The sequence below is a fragment of the Podarcis liolepis genome (assembly GCF_965112155.1).
Source record: "Podarcis liolepis genome assembly, chromosome: 15".
In the NCBI taxonomy this organism is placed as follows: Eukaryota; Metazoa; Chordata; class Lepidosauria; order Squamata; family Lacertidae; genus Podarcis; species Podarcis liolepis.
Window position 1 is genome coordinate 9303859 of NC_139566.1, and position 22638 is coordinate 9326496.

The 22638-nt window shown below is 48.9% G+C and overlaps 1 protein-coding gene and 1 long non-coding RNA gene across 2 annotated transcripts in view; one reads left to right on the forward strand and one right to left on the reverse strand.

Moving 5' to 3' along the window:
- Positions 1-22638, reverse strand: part of CRTC2 (CREB regulated transcription coactivator 2) — a 38360-nt gene that overhangs the window by 7873 nt on the left and 7849 nt on the right. Inside the window, exons 2-10 of the mRNA XM_083477049.1 lie at positions 16853-16954; positions 14227-14345; positions 13927-13986; positions 10614-10682; positions 6577-6680; positions 6202-6231; positions 4731-4813; positions 4505-4554; positions 2890-3134 (exon numbers count right to left, since the gene is read on the reverse strand). Of these exons, the coding sequence (XP_083333175.1) occupies positions 2890-3134; positions 4505-4554; positions 4731-4813; positions 6202-6231; positions 6577-6680; positions 10614-10682; positions 13927-13986; positions 14227-14345; positions 16853-16954 (862 nt within the window). The remainder of the gene's footprint in view (positions 1-2889; positions 3135-4504; positions 4555-4730; positions 4814-6201; positions 6232-6576; positions 6681-10613; positions 10683-13926; positions 13987-14226; positions 14346-16852; positions 16955-22638) is intronic.
- On the forward strand, positions 6691-9623 carry LOC310694430. The gene is made up of 2 exons (XR_014519694.1): positions 6691-7608; positions 7922-9623. It is a non-coding gene; the product is annotated as an uncharacterized lncRNA (long non-coding RNA).

A 22638-nucleotide genomic window follows, 5' to 3' on the forward strand; every position in this document is an offset into this window, starting at 1 on the left:
CCTGGTTTAGCGTAGCATTAAGTTTGAACCTTGAAGCAAGATAAACCGCAAGCTCAGGTTTGGGGGATGTGCTAAGACCATGGGTAGGCAAACTAAGGCCTGGGGGCCAGATCCGGCCCAATCGCCTTCTAAATCCAGCCCGTGGATGGTCCAGGAATCAGCGTGTTTTTACATGAGTAGAATGTGTCCTTTTATTTAAAATGCATCTCTGGGTTATTTGTGGGACACAGGAATTCGTTCGTTTTTTATTTTATTTTTCAAAATATAATCTGGCCCCCCACAAGGTCTGAGGGACAGTGGACCGGCCCCGTGATAAAAAAGTTAGCTGACCCCTGGCTAAGACAAACCATGGTGTACTGCAAACCAGTGTGTTCCCAGAGTGATGGTTACAGCCACGGGACTCCGGATCACCCCACATGGTCATGTTGCTGCTGTACAACCCAGAACTAAACCACAGTTCAGCTTGGTGTTAGATCTGAACCCGGAAACAAGATTAAACATGAGTTCTGGTTGGCACAATGTGCTAAACCAAACCATGGTGCACTGCAGACAAGCAGGTTCCTGGAATGACAATTGAGCTCCCACCCAGTCTTGCTGCTCAGGTACGATCCAGGACTAAACCATGATTTAGATTATGTTAGGTCCGAACCTAGAAAAAGAAAAACCATGAGCCCAGGATTGGGCAATGTGCCAAGCCAAACCATGGCTTCCTTTACAGGACCAAGGAAGCAGCAAAGGAGCTGTGTTCTTCACTCTGAGCATCTTTGCTCTGGGAACCCGCACATCCACCAAACCACAGCAAGCCACGGTTTAGCTCAGCGTTAGGTGTGAACCACGTCTCCCTCGCGTACACACACACACACACAATTACCCATGGAGATACATGAACACCCCCTGCCCTGTGTGGCGCAATCGTGGACTGGGGTGGGGGGGGGCAATGGGAGCACACGGATGGAGGTGAGAACAGAAAAATGGCATGGACACAGACTCCCAACCACATGGGCCACAGAAGGGAGTGGAAGGAAGACCTCCCAAGGGGGCTGGGAGTTGATACATGCCCACCACCCGAATGGGAGGGGAGAGGGAGTCCCCAGCTTATGCTAAAGTCATCGGGTTCAGAACCATGTCATAGATTCAGGTGCCAGGGAAATGGGCAAGACTGGAGACCCTGGAAAGTTGCTGCCAGAGAAGATGGCACTGGGCTAATGACACTGTCATACTGAAAAGGTAAAGGGACCCCTGACCATTAGGTCCAGTCGCGGATGACTCTGGGGTTGCGGTGCTCATCTCACTCTATAGGCCGAGGAAGCCGGCATTTTTCCGCAGACAGCCATGTGGCTAGCATGACTAAGCCGCTTCTGGCAAACCAGAGCAGCGCACGGAAACACCGTTTACCTTCCCGCCGGAATGGTACCTATTTATCTACTTGCACTGGTGTGCTTTCGAACTGCTAGGTTGGCAGGAGCAGGGACCGAGCAACGGGAGCTCACCCCGTCTCAGGGATTCAAACCGCCGACCTTCTGATCGGCAAGTCCCAGGCTCTGTGGTTTAAACCACAGCGCCACCTGCATCCCTGTCATACTTAAAAGAAACCCGTTAATGAACATGCCCAACTTGGGTTCGTTCATTTCGACAGGCCAGGTTTAACTAGTGGAAGCCCGCCTGAGGACTTATGCTAGGGCAACGGGACTTCCCCACTCTCTTCCCGGTGCCCCACCACAATTGGCTTGTGTGTGTACAACCCACACAGGAGAAGAGGGAAGATTGCTCCACCAGTGCAAGCAAGCTCTGCTTGTCTGATGGAACAATCTCCTTAGCGCTACGCCGAATTCCTCCCAATGGGTTTGGTCTGAGCAGGACTTGACTGAATACAACCGAGAGTCACAGCGTCTGACGGGTCGCATGCAACTAAGTCCTACCCAGGGCAGACCTACTGAAATGGATGAACCTGGTGGTGGGCCCTCCAAATGTTGTGGGACTCCACTTCCCATCAGCCCCAGCCAGCAAGGGCCAAAGGTCAAGGGTGAAAGGAGGTGTGGCCCAGCAAAATCTGGAGGGCATCAGTTGATCTAACCAATCAGTCGATCGACTAAACACTGCGGCCCCAGTGGCCCTGGAGGAAGGCAATCTCCCTGTCTTCCTCATCGGTGTAATGGGTGGGGCAGTGCGCCATGCTCCAGCAAAGGATGAATCAGGGACTCACTCTTAAGCTCCCAATTGTTTGTAGCCCTGTTCGGGACACAGGGGGGTGGTTTGGTGAAAACAGCCCCCCCCCCAGGCCCAATGCTGAGGCCTGGTGGCCCACATCTAATAATACAGTGGTACCTCGGGTTACATACGCTTAAGGTTACAGACTCCGCTAACCCAGAAATATTACCTCGGGTTAAGAACTTTGCTTCAGGATGAGAACAGAAATTGTGCGGCAGCAGCCGGAGGCCCCATCAGCTAAACAGGTGCTTCAGGTTAAGAACAGTTTTAGGTTAAGAACGGACCTCCAGAACGAATTAAGTACATAACCAGAGGTACCACTGTAACAATAATAATAAATTTTGATTTATTTTTATTTTTATTTACATCTGGCCTACAGAACAGACATTTCCTGTCCTTTCAGCTCCCCCATATCCCACCGTTTGGTGGTTTGAGGAAGGGCCAATCGTGGGGCTATCCTGTGGTTCTGCCCACTGTTTGGCTACACACACACACACACACACACACACATATATACACACAATCGTGGGGCTATCCTGTGGTTCTGCCCACTGTTTGGCTACACACACACACACACACACACACACACACACACCAAGCCTTCACACACACACACATCCCGCCCCAGCACTTTTCCTGAGTTCCCCAGCTGGGCTCCTCTGCGCACGGTCAAGGTGTCACCTGAGGAGTCGTAGCCGGGGCCGAGCCCCATGCCGCCGCTGATGCCCAGGTGTGTCATGGTGTTGGCCAGGTTGCCGGTGCTGCTGCCGCCACTCAGGCTAGGGTAGGCGGACTCCTCCGGGTCCAGCGGCGTGGGCAGCGGGGAGGGGAAGTGGAGGTTGGTGAGGTCCGGGAGGGAGCCCCCCGTGTTGAGGGCAGTGGGGATCAGAGGCAGGTTGGCAGGCTGGTCTGGGGATGGGAAGATGCTGAAAGAGAGACAGGCAGAGGGAGAGATGTCATTCTGGTGAGGGACTCAAGACTTCAGATGGGTTTACACACAGAGAACGTAATGCATCACTTCAAATGCAGGTTGGCAGGTATCACATTTTTAATGCAATTCTCCAAAATCCCTGCAGTTAGAAAATGTGCACAAAACCTCTCCCCACCCCCCACCCCCGCACGTGCATCCTTTCTAGCTGCAGGGAGTTGTGCTTCGCTTTTTTAACATGGGGAGGTAATATTCATTTAAAAAAAGAACAGAATTACATGATCACCATCATTATTGTTATAGGCCTAAATATCCAGCCTGCTTCAAATCCCCAACCTATCATTTAAGAGGGTAAGTTAGACACAGGTGGATCTATATTTACCGTATTTTTTGCTCCATAAGACTCACTTTCCCCCTCCTAAAAAGTAAGGGGAAATGTGTGTGCGTCTTACGGAGCGAATGCAGGCTGCGCAGCTATCCCAGAAGCCAGAACAGCAAGAGGGATTGTTGCTTTCACTGCGCAGCGATCCCTCTTGCTGTTCTGGCTTCTGAGATTCAGAATATTTTTTTTCTTGTTTTCCTCCTCCAAAAACTAGGTGCGTCTTATGGTCTGGTGCGTCTTATAGAGCGAAAAATACGGTATGTATTAATGTGCTGTATTTTTCGCGCTATAGGATGCACTTTTTCCCCTCCAAAAATGAAGGGGAAATCTTTGTGCGTCCTATGGGGCGAATACAGGCTTTCGCTGAAGCTTGGAGAGCGAGAGGGGTCGGTGCACACCGACCCCTCTCGCTCTCCAGGCTTCAGGAAGCTATCAGCAAGCCTGGGGAGCCCGTGGGAGTTCCCGCAGGGCTCCCTAGGTTGCGGATAGCAGCCTGCTGCCCGGCGCACCCTGAAGCAGAGCGCCCCCCGCTTTGGGCAGACATCGGGCAGCCCCACAAGCTCGGGGGACAGCAGGGAGGCGGAGCGCCGCCATACCGCTGTTCCCCGACCTGGTTTGGATTCCCCAACCTGGTTTTGGGGGGGAAATAAAGGGGGGGAAATTTCCTTTATTTCCCCTTAAAAAAACTAGGTGCATCCTATGGGCCAGTGCGTTCTATGGGACGAAAAATACGGTATTTCCCACAATGTAAAATCGTAAATTATCAGGGCGGTATGCAATGGCCGGAAACAAACTTTGTTATAAGAATAAATAAAAGGGATGCCTGAGAGTCAAAAGTGAGGGTTGCCCATCATCACTCTGCTAGAAGGCCGTTCCCTAGCATGGGACTGGTGGCACTAAATGACTGACTTGTGGTTGAGGCTGGAACTTGGGGACCGAGCCGGGATAGAAGGGCTTCCAAGTTGGAAATCTGCGCTGATACTTACTGGATCCCAGGCACCTCGCAGGACCTCGGACGGGCAGACGATGAGGAGAGCTGAGAGAGGGAAAGAGGAAGGTGGAGTCAACTGAAAATCAATATACAGATATGGGGAACTTATTGGCCACATGGAGTTCCAATGCCTATGTGATCAAGGAATGCCAAATCAAAAAAAACAAGTGTCTGGGGCTGCAGCCTTGGTCGGAATCTCAAACTGTACACAATTCACCTACTTTTTTGGTGTCCCAGGGCTTCAGCAACTGCTTGCCGTCGTCCAGGAGACTCTCCTCAATGGAAGGCACATGGAAAGGAAACACTGGAAGAGAAGAATACCACAGAATCATAGAATTGGATGGATCGCCACGAGGATCACCTAGCTCCAGGATTCCCCAAACTTGGGTCTCCAGATGTTTTGGGACTACAACTCCCATCATCCCTGACCACTGGTCCTCCTCTCTAGGGATGATGGGAACTGTAGTCCAAAAACAGTCTGCGACCCAGTTTTGGGAAACCCTGATTCAGTCCGATCCCCTGCAAATGCCGGAATCTTTCACCCAACATGGGGCCCAAACTCATGGTCCTGAGGTTAAGAGTCTCATGCTCTACCGACCTGAGCTATCCCCCGAGCTCAGGTGGAGACAGGACAGCCGGTCAGGCCAGTTGTGGCTCCTCCCCTTCAGGGGTGGAGCCTGGGGAAGCCACGCCCCTGTGGTGTTGAGAGGCAAGGCCGCAGGGAACTGCTGCTTCCCCAGCTGGGTCCACACCATGTCTCCCAGCATGCCGTGCTCGAGCACACAGACCACCAGAGCATGATGGGAGATGTAGTCTCAATGTCAGGAAACGGTCAGTTGAGAAGGGGGGGGGGGACTGTGTTGATTCTAAGGAAGCGCTGATACTCTTTTTTTTTGGCAAGGGCACCCAAGTCGCCTTAAATATTTCCACAGTGGCTGCCCCATGTTGCGTGTGGTTTTATTTCACAATTTCTTGCATTTATATCCCACCTTTTTCTCCAGGGAGCTCAGGGTGGTGTTTGTGGTTCTGACCCCACCTCTCCTCACTTGATCACCTCAAAAACCCAGACTATACAACGGGAAAGACAGAAAGTCTAGTGTGTTGGTATGTATATGGTTTTTTGGGGGGATTTGTTTTTGTTTTTTCTCTTTGTTCTTTCTTTTTTTGCTTCATTTTCTTTCTAGGCATATAAAATTTGTATATAATTTATGTATAGATGTTGGAAATTATATTATAGTAAGCCCTGTAATGTAATATGACAACGTTTACCGATGTAATGTAAGAATGTTAACAAATAAATAAAATGCAAATTCAAAATAATCATCATCATCATCATCATCATCACCGCAAAAACCCTGTGAGGGAGCTGAGGCTGAGAGACAGCAATTGGCCTGAGGTAGCCCAGCAAGCTTTGTGGATTTGAACTACGGTCTCTTCTGGGTCATAGTCTTAACCGCTACGCCACTGCTAACTCGCCAGTCATCCTGGGAGTTTTCAGTGCCCTTGCTTGTGGGGGGCGGGTAGACAAACCCTTTTCCTAATCACCATGGGAACAGGCAACCCAGCACCCCAAACATATAGGCCAGCCTTGCTGGCAAGGGACTCCCCTTTCTTGGAATAGCGGTTTGGGGCCTAAGAAATTCACCAGGCAAGGAAAGTTGTGGGGGAGACAAGCAAGGAGACAGTGGTTACCTTTGCTATCCATGTCGTTATCCAAGTAACCTGAGGGCGGGAGGGAGAAAGGGGGCACAGAATAAGATCAAGTGTCAAGTTGAACCAGGCTTTCAGCACCCTTAACAAACTAACAGCTCCCAGAATCCTTTGGGGGAAGCCATGACTGTTCAAAGGGGGCAGCATGGTGCTTTAAATGTATAGTGGGAATAGAGCCAAATTTCCCTGGCTAGTCTGCTGATCAGCACATTAAAAAATAAAAATCAAGGAGTTTGGATGGCACAAAATTGGGGACAGCCAAAGTCATTCCCATCCTTTCCTCTGACCCATCCACCCTTTGATGGGAGGGAAGAGGCGACCTCCCCTGCCCTCCGACAGAGGAAAAGCGCCACTCACCGCTCTTGCGATTTGGAGGGGGGGCGCCCTGGGAGGGCCCCAGGTACGTGTCCTGCGGATTGGGGTTCATCACGCTCGTGTGCAGGGCGGAATCAGAATTTGTTCTGCTTTGCAAGGGTAGAGGGGAAAATTAAGGGGGGGGGGGGAGACAAACATTAGAATGCATAATGATAATCATAATAATAATTATTTATTTATACCCCGCCCATCTGGCTGGGTTTCCCCAGCCACTCTGGGTGGCTCCCAACAGAATATTAAAAACACAGTAAGATATCAAACATTTGAAACTTCCCTAAACAGGGCTGCCTTCAGGTGTCTTCTAAATGTCAAGACAGTTGTTTCTTTCCTTGACATCTGATGGGAGGGCGTTCCACAAGGCGGGTGCCACTACTGAGAAGGCCCTCTGCCTGGTTCCCTGTGCCTTCGCTTCTCGCAGGGAGGGAACTGCCAGAAGGCCTTCAGAGCGGGACCTCAGTGGGGGTGGAGACTCTCCTTCAGGTATACTGGGCTGAGGCTGTTTAGGGCTTTAAAGGTCAGCACCAACACTTTGAATTGTGCTCGGAAACGTACTGGGAGCCAATGTAGGTCTTTCAGGACCAGTGTAAATGGGATAGGATTAAGAACAGCACAGAAGGAAAGGAGGGAAGCCAAAGTTTAAAGAGAAATGTACAACAAATTTGAAATCTGGAATTCATAGGTCAGGATTTGGAAGTTCAATAAAAATTTGACATGTTAAGTCTTTAGAATTGCCAAAGCTGGAACAAAAACGCAGGAGGTTGCTGTGGAAACAAGGGGGCAGGTGGAGAATGCCTGATATTCTTAGCACACAGGCAAGCTCGATAAGCTCATAGCTGTTCCTTCCCCAACACAGACCGAACCACTCCTTCAAATTTGACCCACAACCACACACCACCAGGGGGAGTCTGCTAACAACTCTCAGCACACATAACAAACTGTTTTCCCAGGATTCCTTGCGAGGGAAGCCATGACTTGTCAAAGTGGTGTCATAGGGTTTTAAAAATGTGGGAAGGGGTACAGTGGTGCCCCGCAAGACGAATGCCTCGCAAGACAGAAAACTCGCTAGACGAAAGAGTTTTCCGTTTTGGAGGTGCTTCGCAAAACGAATCTCCTATGGGCTTGCTTCACAAGACGAAAATGTCTTGCGAGTTCCTGCGGGGTTTTTTTCCTTCCCCCCCTTTTTCTAAGCCGCTAATCAGCTCATCCGATCAGCAGATAAGCCGCTAAAAGCCGCTAATAGCCCTAATCCTTCAATGGACTTGCTTCGCAAGACGAAAAAACCGCTAGACAAAGAGAATCACAGAACGGATTCTTTTCGTCTTGCGAGGCACCACTGCATTGTTATTCTTATTGTTACTGGGTTATGCATTTTGTGGTTTTATGCTGTAAACCGCCCTGTGACCTTTGGAAGAAGGGTGGCATGTACATTTAAATAAGTAAGTAAGTAAATGTGCAAGTATGCTATTTCTGAAATTTTGAATTCCTTTGACTTTACTGAATGGTATTAGTTGTTTCGATGTATTTGCTGCTGTTTGCTTAATTTATATGCTACTGCGTTTGCCATTTTTGCTGCTTTATAATGCAACCGTGCTGGTCGTGAGACGCTTTGGGCTCGGCATTTTGTCGCTGGAAAAGTGGAATATAACTATTAAATCAAATCAAATCAAAAGCTGCGGCTGCACACACATAACTCTTCTCCCTGAAGCTCCTGTGCAAAACTGTGATCCATACTGGGGTCTCCGTGGGGTGGGGAGGACACCCTATGTTTTGCAGGAGGGGCTGGATCTTTCTGTGGCGGGGCCAGTTCTCCTCCATGTCCTAGCCTGTTGTTGTTTAGTCATTTAGTCGTGTCCGACTCTTCGTGACCCCATGGACCAGAGCACACCAGGCACTCCTGTCTTCCACTGCCTTCCGCAGTTTGGTTAAACTCATGCTGGTAGCTTCAAGAACACTGTCCAGCCATCTTGTCCTCTGCCATCCCCTTATCCTTGTCCCCTCCATCTTTCCCAACATCAGGGTCTTTTCCAGGGAGTCTTCTCTTCTCATGAGGTGGCCAAAGTATTGGAGCTTCAGGATCTGTCCTTCCAGTGAGCACTCAGGGCTGATTTCCTTAAGAATGGAGAGGTTTGATCTTCTTGCAGTCCATGGGACTCTCAAGAGTCTCCTCTAGCACCATAATTCAAAGGCATCAATTCTTCAGTGATCAGCCTTCTTTATGATCCAGCTCTCACTTCCATACATCACTACTGGGAAAACCATGGCTTTAACTATACGGACCTTTGTTGGCAGGGTGATGTCTCTGCTTTTTAAGATGCTGTCTAGGTTTGCCATTGCTTTTCTCCCAAGAAGCAGGCGTCTTTTAATTTTGTGACTGCTGTCACCATCTGCAGTGATCATGATCATGTGCTTTTTCGAGGGCTTTCCGTCTTCCGTGCTCCTCATTAGCACCCAGATCGGAGGCAAAGATGCGGTGGGAGACCCAGGGCGGTGGGGATGGGAGAGAAGGAAGAGCCATTGCCAATGAGAAAGCACCCAGACAAGGCAGAGCCTGTCTGTCGGCTGGCTGGGGGAGGTAAGCGTGGGCAGGGGAAGAACAGTCGCTGCCTTGCCAGGCTCCTCGTTTCCACAAGCTTCCCAGAGTTTTTTAACTGTGCTTTTGGGACCGGGGGCTGGGAGAAGGGCGAGGGAGGGAGTGACGTCACGGGGGAAGAATCCGTGTCGCTCCCCGGGGGAAAACAACGGGGGCATTGTTGGCCGAGCCCAGCAGAGATGCGTGCAACCAGCCGGAAGCCATTCCCTTGTCTACTGAAGCAAAAACGGGACTTCTTTTTTTATATAGAGGGGGCAGCAGCAAAAGATGGGTTCTTCTGGGCCAGGGTCTCTCACACAAACGGGGAACATGAGGTGGGTGGCGAGGTAAAATAAAATCTATCCCTGTGAGATAAGGGATGTGTGTAGGCAGGAAAATCCTTGCACTGGAAAAAAAGGTTTGTTTCAAAATAAAAACTGGAAATCTCGCACTAAAAAAACCTCCCTGGTGAAATTAAAACAAAAACAATGCACAAGATGAAAAAGTCAGGAAAATAAATGGATAGCTTATGTTTTTTGTAAAACAGATATGAAAATACTTTAAAGCTTTGCAAAGAATAAGGCTTAAATGGTTTGTTTGATTCATTATTGTTATTATTCCTATTGCTATTATCATTACCTGCCCTACACCATTAAAACACAACATTAAAAAAAAGCAATTTGCAATCACCAAAACGAGTCCTAAAAATATACACCTCAAGGGTCAAAAGCCAGGGCAAAGAGGTGTGTCTTCTGCAAACCTCTGGAAGCTGAATAATGAAGGTGTCCAGTGCACCTCTGCCGGCAGGGAGTTCCACAGCTCAGGGGCCACCACAGAGTAGGCCCTTCTCCAGGGCCCCCGCCACCCTGAGCTACTGAGGGCAGAGAAACGCTAACAGCAGCACCCCACCCCCCGCCAAACTCAGAACCTGAGGGGGTCTGTAGGGAAGGAGGTGGGCTTTCAAGAATTTGGGACTTGTCATTTAGGACTTCAAACGGTAACGTGGGCATCTTGAATTGGATCAGGAATCAAACTGGCAACAGGTGCTGCTGCTTTAAAATGGCCAGTCGCTGCATTTTGGACGGGTTGAAGTTTCGGAGCTGCCCTCGAGGGCAGCCACACGTAGAGCACATTGCAACAATACGATCTCGACGTTACCAAAGCACAGAATACATTGGCCAAGGCATCTCTCAAAAGCATCTTTAGGAACAAAAAGTGAACAACGAGAGTTGTTGCGGGCTTGGACATTTCTTCCCTGCCTTAAGACTTAACCTTCTTCGATAGCTACGGCAGCAGAAGATGCTGTAACAAATTTGCTCGCCAAGCCCCCCTATAAGAGATGATGCCGCCCTTCCTTCTGTACTCAAGACCACACACTTGCAGCCCAGTTAGCAAGAACCTGGCACGGAATAAAAGGGGAAGGAAATACAGAATCGAAAAAGTGGCTCACCTGTTGAGTGCTGCCGGCAGCCTAAACAAGTGTCCTTTCTCCATCGGAAAGTTCCCCCAGGGCATTGTCCTTCACAATGGGGAGGGGGAAAAGCAAGTGGATTACTTCTAGGGGACTAGAAACTTGGCAGGGGGAAGTAAACAGAGGAAAAGGAAAATCGGTACTGGGATGTGGGGAGTCTTAGGGCCCCCTATTCCCCTCCCGGAGCTACAATTCCCAGAGCGGTTCAGCGATCAATCTCTCTTCAGAAGGAATTCTGGGAATTGTCACTCTGGGAACTAACGATTACTGGTGACAGTTCCCACAGTTCCTTGAGGGGAGCCATAACTGTTTGAAGTAAGATCATAGCGCTTTCTGCAGAAGGCTACCCCAAAATTCCTCTCCTTCGCTCTAATTACCCATAATGCTCTTGAATAGAAAAACAAGCCAGGGAGTCCTCTCAGGTCGTCCAAAATGGGGGTCCCTTGGCATCGTTAATACCCAAACGTACTTTCTGCTTACCCAACAGAACCAACACGATGGCCAGAAATAATTACAATGTGAAAAAATTTATGAAATAATTCAAAACATCAAAACTAACAAACTGAAGTCTCTGAAAGTCTCTGAAAGTCCTTAATCACGAATCACGGTCCCTGACTTTACCCGGTGGAGAGCAAGCTGTGAAGCTTTGTATAATCAGCAAATGTCGCAGTTCTGATGCCCAACTCTGAACTCTGCTGTACAGTGTTTCTGGATAACAACTACTGTTTCGTTGAATTCTTCATCAGCCAATTAGTTCAACACTCGTAAGTAGAAAGATATGCAATTTCTTCATTAACCTTGAATAGATATTATATACATGAGAATGAAAAATACTCTGGAACAGTGCTCATGTGATTATGTAGTCACTGTTCCAGAGTAAAGTCTGGCACCGTGATTCATTTAAGGACTTTCAGAGACTTCAGTTTGTTAGTTTTGATGTTTTGAATTATTCCATAAAGTTTTTCACATTGTAATTGTTTCTGGCCCATCGTGTTGCTTTTGATATTGCTGACTCATATTTTGCAACACAGGGGTTTGTTTAATTACCCAACAGAACGGCAGGGGGGACCACCCCCTTCCACCCCCACCCCAGGAAAACTGGGAGATGCATGCATGTGTTTTTAATACATGAAATGTACTACCAAACGTCCCTGCGTAAGGAAGGGAGGACACATGACCAGTAGTCTTTCAGTTTCACTTGGAGGTAGCCTGTCTCCCATCCACATTGCCAGAACATGCTCAGAGGTCCAAGAGACGAGGCAGTGAAGGACTGGGGAGGAGGCGCTCTCCCAAGCAAGGCTTTCTCAGAGAGCTGTATGACATTTGACACAGCCTCCTGCTACAGGGACAACTTTAGAGGAGGAAAGAGATTTTGAAAGTCCCTTCCTGTCTTAGGCAAAAAAAGGGCCCCATTCTACCGAGGCAGCAGAACGAGGCAGAGAAATTCTGAGGCGGGGGAAAAATTATCTGCACCACTTCAGACCGCAAGGAGGGAACGTTTTTGGGGAATGTTCCCCTCCTTAAAAATATAAATGCATTTCTGCAGGTTGGAAACAAGCCTGCTATAGTTAGGTGAAAACTTGTGATGGTTTGGGATCCTGTCCAACAAATGCCACATTCGCACCAGACATTTAAAGTGCTATGGCACCACTTTAAACAGTTAGTGAAGAATTCTGGGAGCTGTAGTTTGTTCGAGGTGCTGTTAGGAGACTCCTGTTCCTCTCCCAGAGCTACAATCCCCATAGTGGTTAAACAACCGTTCCATCTTCCCAGGTAACTCTGGGAATGTAGCTCTGGAAGGGGAATGGGGTTTCCTAACAACTCTCAGCACCCTGAACAAACTACAGCTCCCAGAACTCTTTGTGGAAGGCCGTGACTGCTTGACGCAGTATCAAAGCACTTTCAATGTTTGGGGTGAATACAGCCATATTCTGCTGAGAGTAAAAAGGTAAAGGGACCCCTGACCATTAGGTCCAGTTGTGGCCAACTCTGGGGTTGTGGCGCTCATCTCGCTTTATTGGCCGAGGGAGCCAGCTTCCGGGTCATGGAACCAGAGCAGTGCACGGAAACGCCGTTTACCTTCCCGCCGGAGCGGTACCTATTTATCTACTTGCACTTTGACATGCTTCCGAACTGCTAGGTTGGCAGGAGCAGGGACCGAGCAACGGGAGCTCACCCCGTCACTGGGATTCGAACCACCGACCTTCTGATCGGCAAGCCCTAGGCTCTGTGGTTTAACCCATAGCACCACCCACGTCCCATGACTGCTGAGCGTAGCCCACTGAAATTAATGGGCCTAAGTTACACATGACCACTAATTTCAGCAAATTTACTGCTCGTAGGCCTACCATTGGACACTGCCCTTTTTAGCAGAGGAGATCATACAGAATGGTACCCTCACACCTGCCATCTCTAGTAGGTCAAGTTGAGCAGGAGAGCGACTTGCGCAGGGGCACCCAACTGAGAATTGACCCCGAGTCTCCCTGCCAACAGTGCCAACTGCTACACCAAGAGTGACGGAACCAAGCAGCCTTCCAGAGGTTGCCAGACTACAGCTCCCAGCATGCCTGATCCTTGGCGATGCTGGCTGAAGATCATGGGTACTGGAGTCCAACAACATCTGGCTCCCCACCCCTGCATTTAATGTGCGATCTCTGATTGTTTGGGGCATCCGCTAGCCAGGAGCTCGTTTGCCATGTTGGCTGCGGGGGATGATGGGAGCCGAGAGTCTGAAAACACCCAGAAGACATCAGTTTGGCTACTTCCCTCTACCCGCCCCTCATTAGCTGTGCCCCTCCTCTTCCATGCAAAAAGATGCTGTGATCTATAAGGGAGCTGAAGGCCAGGAGTTATGGACTACAACCTCTCTGGGGGTTGTAAATTACAGCTCCAATCATCCTTGCCCACCAACCATGCAGACTGGGACCAATAGGGACTGGAAGAAGAGTTTGGATTTGCTATCCCGCTTTATCACTACCCTAAGGAGTCTCAAAGCGGCTAACATTCTCCTTTCCCTTCCTCCCCCACAACAAACACTCTGTGAGGTGAGTGGGGCTGAGAGACTTCACAGAAGTGTGACTGGCCCAAGGTCACCCAGCAGCTGCATGTGGAGGAGCGGAGACGCGAACCCAGTTCCCCAGATTACGAGACTACCGCTCTTAACCACTACACCACACTGGCTCTCATGGAGTCCGACAGCATCTGGCCAAGAAGAAAAGGCAGGGAGATGGAGGTTTTCAAAGTGGGGGGGAGGGGACTTCAGACCTCACTCAAGAGACGGCACGAGTTTTACCTCCTCCAGCTGGGTTCGGCCGGTGGCGAAACGTAGGCAGGGCTGTAGGGGGAGCTGTCGATGTGAGCAGGAGGTTAAGGAAGATGTTGGCTCAGAGATTTGGAGGGGAGGGATTTTGCTGCCATCAGCACAGGACTCCACAGATGGAGCAGAGCAGTAGTTTCTATTTTTTTGTTTGCTCGATTTCCGTTAATGCTCTTTAATCCCCAGTGCTGAGATGAATCAAAGCGGGGAAATTTGTGGGTGGGGAGGGGAGGGGACACCTGCGGTGCAGGAGAAGACGCGGGAGGCCAAAAGGATATCTGACGCATGTAACGGCGGAGCGGAGACATCATCCTCCGGGGATCCCGCTGCACCCGTTCCACCAAACCGTGGTGCCGCGTGCCGCGGGCAGAGTCCAGCGGCGAATGGAGGGGACCCTGGACGGAAACAAGAAGGGAGTGGGTGGAAGCAGAATTAAAGGAAATAATAATAATAATAATAATAATAATAATAATAATAATAATAATAATAAATGTTATTTATACCCCGCCCTCCCCAGCCAAGACCGGGCTCAGGGTGGCTAACACCAGGTATAAAACAATTGATTAAAATACAACTTAAAAACAAGATTAAAATACAACATTAAAATGCAGCCTCATTTCAGCAGAAACTCAAATCAAAAACTTTTTTGGGGATGAAAACGTCAAATCTTCACCAAGGCCAACTATCCAGACTGGTCCTACGTGGGCCAGAAAAAAAGCCAGGGAAGTCCCCAAATAGGAGTTCCATCACAGAAGGAGAAAGGAAAAAGGAAAGAGGGGGAGGGAGGGAGGGTATCAAGTTGATTCCAAGCCAAAGGCCAGGCAGATCAACTCTGTCTTACAGGCCTTGGTCTCATGAGACAGAGCGTTCCACCAGGCCGGAGCCAGCGCTGAAAAGGCCCTGGCTCTGGTTGAGGCTAACCTGACTTTCTTAGGAGAAGTCATAAGAGGAGCCTGGCTACTAGATCCCACCTAGTCCAGCAGCCTGTCTTCACGGTGGCCAACTGGACGCCTGTGGGGAACAAGACCTGAGCATGCCAGCAACTCTCCCCCTCCTGTGGCTTCCAGCACTTGAGATTCAGAAGTATTGCTTTCTCCAGCAGCGGAGGCAGAGAGCAGCCACCATGGCTAGCAGACATTGACAGCTGTCTCTCTCTCTCCTCCGTGAATTTGTCCAATCCTCTTTGAAAGGCACCCAAGGGGTTTCAGAATCAGGATCTCCAGAGGAGAAATGGGGAAACACAGGTATGGGGCACTGAATCATAGGAGCCAGTTCCTAGGGGCCAAGGGGTCTTTGCCCCCCCCCAAAAAAAAAATTTGGCGGGGGTCGCAGTTCAAATACAGTGGTACCTCGGGTTAAGAACTTAATTCGTTCCGGAGGTCCGTGCTTAACCTGAAACTGTTCTTAACCTGAAGCACCACTTTAGATAATGGGGCCTCCTGCTGCTGCCGCGCCACCACTACGTGATTTCTGTTCTCATCCTGAAGCAAAGTTCTTAACCCGAGGTACTATTTCTGGGTTAGCGGAGTCTGTAACCTGAAGCGTCTGTAACCTGAAGCGTCTGTAACCCGAGGTACCACTGTACTGAGTTAGATGGTCTGCCTTAATATAAAGGCAGGTCTCTACGTTCTAGTTCTTAGAGGTTTTGATCAGCATTGTAAGATCACTTAATGTCCCCAACCCCCATAGTTATAATTCATGGGTTGCCATCTGATCTTAAACTGATTTTAAGCTGCATTTTAATTGTTTGTTTGACTTTTACGTTTTTAACGTATTATATATTTTGATGTTAGCCACCCTGAGCCCTGTCCTGGCCAGGGAGGGCGGTGTATAAATCAAATTATTACTATTATTATTATTATTATTATTATTATTATTATTATTATTATTATTGCTACAGTGGTACCTCGGGTTACAGATGCTTCAGGTTACAGACGCTTCAGGTTACAGACGCCGCTAACCCAGAAATAGTACCTCGGGTTAAGAACTTTGCTTCAGGATGAGAACAGAAATCGCGCGGCGGCAGCAGGAGGCCCCGTTAGCTAAAGTGGTACCTCAGGTTAAGAACAGTTTCAGGTTAGGAACGGACCTCCAGAATGAATTAAGTTCGTAACCAGAGGTACCACTGGATTATTATTGGCAGATGCTCAGTCATACACCCCTGCTCATTGCAATAGCATCTCCCATTTCACACCCCTGTTTTCTGGAGCATAGAGCATCCTCCTAGACAGAGGGGAAAGGTAAGTGAGAATAATACCATACCACACACAGGCAACGGTGGGTGGCCCAACCCTTCGCGAGGGACTGATCAGGGGAAAACCCCACACACCCACACAACTAGGCACAAGCCAACCCTCCTTCCGATTTACGATGTTTATCAGCCTGCTCTTAGAGGGCTGGTATGTCAAAAATTAAATACCAGAGCCTCGGAATTTCAGATATTTCCCAACCCCCACCCACCTCAGTCCTGATCCAAAGCAAGAGACCGTTCCCTATAGCCAGGAAGGTGGGGGAAATCACACTCACACGCAGACTCCTATAGATAGGTCGGAAAGGAGATTTTACAACTTCAGGGTTAATCAACACTCCCCCTTTACTACCACCTCCCACACCATAGAAAAATCAGATCCACTTCACAGCAGGGTTGTGTAGTGCAACTGTCTGAGTCACTAATTCAACAGGTCCAGCTCAGAGATGGGGAAAACATCACCTGTCAGGTTTCCGACTAGCCCCCTGGCTATTCAAGAGCACAGGAGGGGGACCCAATTCTGCCCTCATTTATCTAAGGCCTCATTTATCTAAGGCTCAGTCACATTGTGGAAAGAGAACCAAATTCGGGAAAGAAGCCTCTGCCAGAGGAAAAGCAGCCCAGGACCTTTGCAAGGCTTGCGTCCCCAGTTACCTGAAACTCAGAGGTGCCGCTCCCAATCTGGTTGACGTTGGGTAAAGATCCGCCATAGTACGGGCCTCGACTATGCGCCAAACGCAGCTTCTGGGCCTGGAGCTAAATCGGCGATTCAAGCAAAAAGAAAAAAAGCCATTTCAGTGCCAGAACATTTATTTATTCCTACTCAGCAAGGTTTATATACCACTTAATCAATAAACAGATAGACAGACAGATATAATGGATACACATTACGCACATAGGAAGATAGAGATCGGAGAGCTCTAGGTAAAACATTCACGTGTTTCAATCTGCTTCTCGCTTATCGCCGATCTTAATTTTTTTAAAAAATGTTTTAAACAGCTATGTTTAACTACTGTCTTTATGAAGTGTTTAACTACCATCTTTACTTATAGTTTTATTCTTTTTGTAAAGCACTTTTAGGGTTTTCTTTTTAAACAATTAACCAGCATAACATTTTATGAGCTAAATAAAAATAAATGAATTTCAAATGGGTGATAAAAATGAACTTCATAAAGACAGTAGATGCCGCAACTTCCCCGGAGAAGTAAATCCCTCCCTGCACTAGAACCGGGCTTTGGGAGCCTCGTCTAAGCCGCCATCGCCCCTCAATAACACACACACATAAGAATCTAGGAAGAAACCTATTGGAAGAGACCAAGGGCCCATTGAGTCCAACATTCTGTTCTCCCAGTGGCTCTGCAATACAAACACGGTAAAATGTGGGCCATCAGGGCAATAGTTTAAGCATGAAGCTGTTCCGATCTCTTCCTTAAAGCCCTCTAATCTTGCAACTGCAGTCTTGTTGTGGTGCGTTGAGGTCGCCCCACAACCTTCGCTCTGCAAATTCTAGTAATGGGAGAGAAATCTCTCCAATTTCCCTTCGGGTAGCTGAGCCAAGAGTCAAGTAAGTTCCATGGTGGTGGGTGTGTTGAAACCACTTGTGGGAAACCCCAAGAGGGGAGAGGTGCCCTTGTGCCCGAGTCCTGCTTGTGACATCCCCGCCGGGATATGGTGTCTGGCTACTGTAGGAACCGGTGTTCCGAATTTCCCAGTACAGTGGTACCTCGCAAGACGAAAAGAATCCGTTCTGTGATTCTCTTCGTCTAGCGGTTTTTTCGTCTTGCGAAGCAAGCCCATTGACGGATTAGCGGATTCGCGCTATTAGCGGCTTTTAGCGGCTTATCTGCTGATCGGATCAGCTGATAAGCGGCTTAGCGGCTTAGAAAAAGGGGGGAGGGGAAAAAACGCAGGAACTTGCAAGACATTTTCGTCTTGCGAAGCAAGCCCATAGGAAATTTGTTTTGCGAAGCACCTTCAAAACGGAAAACTCTTTCGTCTAGCGAGTTTTCCGTCTTGCGAGGCATTCGTCTTGCGGGGCACCGCTGTAGTCAGGTGTGTTTTGTGACTGGGAATGGTCTACTTGCAACCAATTTCAAATGTCTTGCTGCAGGTACTGCGGCCGACATCTCCACCACCTGGCTGCGCACTGCAGCGCAAGAGTAAAATTGCTGCCGTGCAAGTCAGCTGGCTGACGACTCAAGAGTAAAATTGCCACCCTGTGCTGTGCGAGAGAGTAAGATAAGCACGTACAATGGACGCTCGGGTTGTGAACGTGATCCACACGGAATACACGTTCGCAACCCACAGCGTTCGCAACCCGTGTCTGCGCACGTGGAGGTTGCGATTCGGTGCTTCTGCGCATGTGCAAAGCGCGATTTAGTGCTTCTGTGCATGCGCGGCCGCCGAAACCTGAAGTAACCTGTTCCTGTACTTCTGGGTTTCGGCGGTCCTCAACCTGAAAAGACGCAACCTGAAGCGGCTGTAACCCGAGGTATGACTGTATTGTGATGTTGGCTACCACAGATTCATTGCTTGGTTGAATTCAAAGTAAGATTGCCCCGTTTACATGTGTGGTTTCCAACTGACAACTGCGATTAAAAATTTGGCATTAAAAATGTGTCTCCGATGTGGATTGTGTATTCATTCACGTGTTTTTTTTTGGGGGGGGGCGGAAATTACTGTAATTGCTGGAATGTGCAACTGAATTGTTAAAAAATATTGTGAAAAAATTGTGACTGGACATTCTGTTGCAGTGACTGTAACCTAGGTTTAAGGTGCCGTTTAGCAAATAGCTTATATATCTGAGTTTCTAACACTGGTAAGAAGAGGATGCTGGACTAGACGGGCCGTTGGGTCTGATCCAGCAGGCCCTTCTTATGCGGCCCTCCACACCTCTCTCTCTGGCCCTCAGGACTCTCCTCAGGCCACACCCCTCATCACCAGCCCTGCTTCACACCCGCCTTGAGCTTGGCCTGGCTGGGATGTGTCCTAGAACTCGGACCATGCCTCTCACTTGCATAGAAGGCATAGAGGGGTGTGCAAGAAACTAGACTATTATCATCAACATGGCTGCCCACTTTTGCTTCTGGTCCTGCTTACCACTCAGCCAATACATGGAGGGCACAGACTTTATAAGATAGCAGAGGGAGCCTTCTGAGAGCATGGAGCGACTCGTTCCTGCCTCTTCTCCCTCCCTCTCCAAACTTATCATGTTGACCATCTAACCGTCCCCTCCACATTTCCCAACTTTCACCATCACATTCCATCACCCAGACAGCCCAGAGTGCTTGCAGGACGGTCTACAGAAAGTTGACGGATCCTATGCAAAGGCGCCCTCAATCTGCGTAATTTAGATTAAGCACAGAGTTTGATTTTGGGGTTGTGGCGGAGGAAAAGGAACATCAGAAGGCCACACAGATCTTTTACCACTCGTAGGGCAAAGCCATGGTATAAATCTCAGGCAGTAACAAAGAAAGGAATGGAATCCATTGGAAGAAAGGTGATTTAACTGGCGCTCTGATTTATTATTACTCGCCATGCAGAGTTCTTCAAGAGGCTTCCAAGTTCTTAAAAAGCCCTCCAGATGTTGATGGACTACAACTCCCAACAGCCAGCATGGCCCAACAGCCAGGGATGCTGGGAGTTGTAGTGCAGTCACATCCGGAGGGGGGGGGCCAGGGTTTTCCCCACGCCTGGCATAAAGCCACTCTGAAAGATCGGGGGATTTGCGAGAGAAGCCGCGAAATAAACTACATGGCAGACACAATAATAAAAGGTCAGCAGCAAACACATGCTGTAGACAGCCAGCAAAATGATCACAAATCAAAATGCCTGGAAGAAAAGAGATATTTCTGCCTGGGGCTGAAATAAGTCTTAATGATGGTGCCCTAGTGAATCTCACTGGGAAGAGTGCGCCAAAACTGAACAGCCCCCTCCCACCCTTGTTGCTACTCTCCAAACCTCCCTCTCGTTAAAAGAAAATAGGCTGGACAATATAATGGGAGGAAAGAGGGGAAGCTAGTAGCTAAATGGAACCTAAATGCCCAGGAGCAGTATACCTCAGAGTGAGCAGATGGCAGAGACACAGCACACAGGGGCTCACCAGTACTTTCACGCTAAGCTAGATGAACCCTTGTTCCGACCCAGTTTTACATTTATTATTGAATCATCAAGTTGGAAGGAGTCCTGGCTGAAGGTCATTCATTCTAGCCCACCACCAATGCAGGGAATCTGCTGTTGCAACATTCCCAACAGGTGGGCCAGCTTCCCACTACGTCCTCAGTCCTGAAGGAGCGTCTCCACCCCCATCGTTCAGCCTGAGATCCAGCGCCGAGGGCCTTCTGGCGGGTCCCTCGCTGCGAGAAGCCAAGTTACAGGGAACCAGACAGAGGGCCTTCTCGGTAGTGGCACCCGCCCTGTGGAACGCCCTCCCATCAGATGTCAAGGAAATAAGCAGCTATCTTATCTTTAAAAGATACCTGAAGGCAGCCCTGTTTAGGGAAGTTTAATAATAATAATAATAATAATAATAATAATAATAATAATAATAATAATAAATTATTTATACCCCGCCCATCTGGCTGGGCCTCCCCAGCCACTCTGGGCGGCTTCCATAAAAACCAAAAATACAATAAAATATCACACGTTAAAAACTTCCCTGATGTCTTCTGAATGTCAGGTAGTTGTTTATCGCTTTGACATCTGCTGTTTTTAATATTTAATGCTGTATTGTTTTTAATACTCGATTGGGAGGCGCCCAGAGTGGCTGGGGAAACTCAGCCAGATGGGCGGGGTATAAATATTAAATTATTATTATTATTATTATTATTATTATTATTATCAGCAGAAGGTGGGGACCTTCTCCACACATTGTGGGGACTGCAGCTCCCAACAGCCTCTGGTCACATGGGCACAGATAGAATCATTGAACTGTAGACTTGGAAAGGACCATGAGGGTCATCTAGTCCAACCCCCTGCAATGCAGAAATCTTTTGCCCAATGTGGGGCTCGAACCCATTGCCCTGAGATTAAGAGTCTCATGCTCTACCAACTGAGCCATCCCATATATGACCAGGGTGACCTGATGCTTTGGGCTACGATTCCTGACAGCCTTCACCAGCACTTGCTTCTCCCCTGCCAGAACCTGAAACAGAGACTCCTAATTGGCCCACTGTAGTCATATATGGAATGGGACGCGGGTGGCGCTGTGGGTTAAACCACAGAGCCTAGGGCTTGCCGATCAGAAGGTCGGCGGTTCGAATCCCCGCGACGGGGTGAGCTCCCGTTGTCCCTGCTCCTGCCAACCTAGCAGTTCGAAAGCACATCAAGTTCAAGTAGATAAATAGGTACCGCTCTGGCGGGAAGGTAAACAGCATTTCCGTGTGCTGCTCTGGTTCGCCAGAAGCGGCTTAGTCATGCTGGCCACATGACCCGGAAGCTGTACGCCGGCTCCCTCAGCCAATAAAGCAAGATGAGCGCCACAACCCCAGAGTCGGCCATGACTGGACCTAATGGTCAGGGGTCCCTTTACCTTTACCTTAGTCATATATGGGGAACTGGCACACCTCAAGTTATCCTGGATCCGGGCCATATTGGGCTTTAAAGCAATAGCAGGAATTTGTGGCTTTCCATGTCTGGTTGGACTACAGTTCCTATCACTGAGGTCCAGCGCCGAGGGCCTTCTGGCGGTTCCCTCATTGCGAGAAGCGAAGCTACAGGGAACCAGGCAGAGGGCCTTTTCGGTGGTGGCGCCCGCCCTGTGGAATGCCCTCCCATCGGATGTCAAGATGATGGACAACTACCTGACATTCAGAAAACATCTTAAGGCGGCCCTATTCAGGGAAGCTTTTAATGTATGATATTTTAGTGTTTTTTGGTTTCTGTGGAAGCCGCCCAGAGTGGCTGGGGAAGCCCAGCCAGATGGGCGGGGTACAAATAATAAATTATTATTATTATTATTATCAGCACCAACCACTGGTCCTGCTGCCTGGGGTTGATGGAAGCTGGACTTTAGCAGCAGCTGTAGGAACATGGATTTCCACACCTCCGCTTTAAAGCTAAAAAGCAGCACTTTAAAATGAGCCACCTGTAACTAGGCCCACTTTGTCGCTATTGATGTTATGCAGGTGACATTTAGGATCACCTTCAACTTGTGCAAGAACGGAAAGAATCTCCCGTTTCCTATCCTGGAGTTTTTCTCAGCACGTATGAAGGTACCCTCTAGAGGAGAGGTGCTGGGGAGGCTCGTGCCAGCCAGAATTGCACCCTCCAACCAGGAAGCCTTGCTTCAAATCTGCAGGCTCAGCTAAAGCGGGGAGGGAACCCTACACTGTCCACAAAGGGAAATGGAACATATAAACACAGGAAGTTGTCCAAAGCCAGATCAGATCTTTGGTCGGTGTAGATCAGCAGTACCTCGGTTCTCAAACTTAATCCGTTCC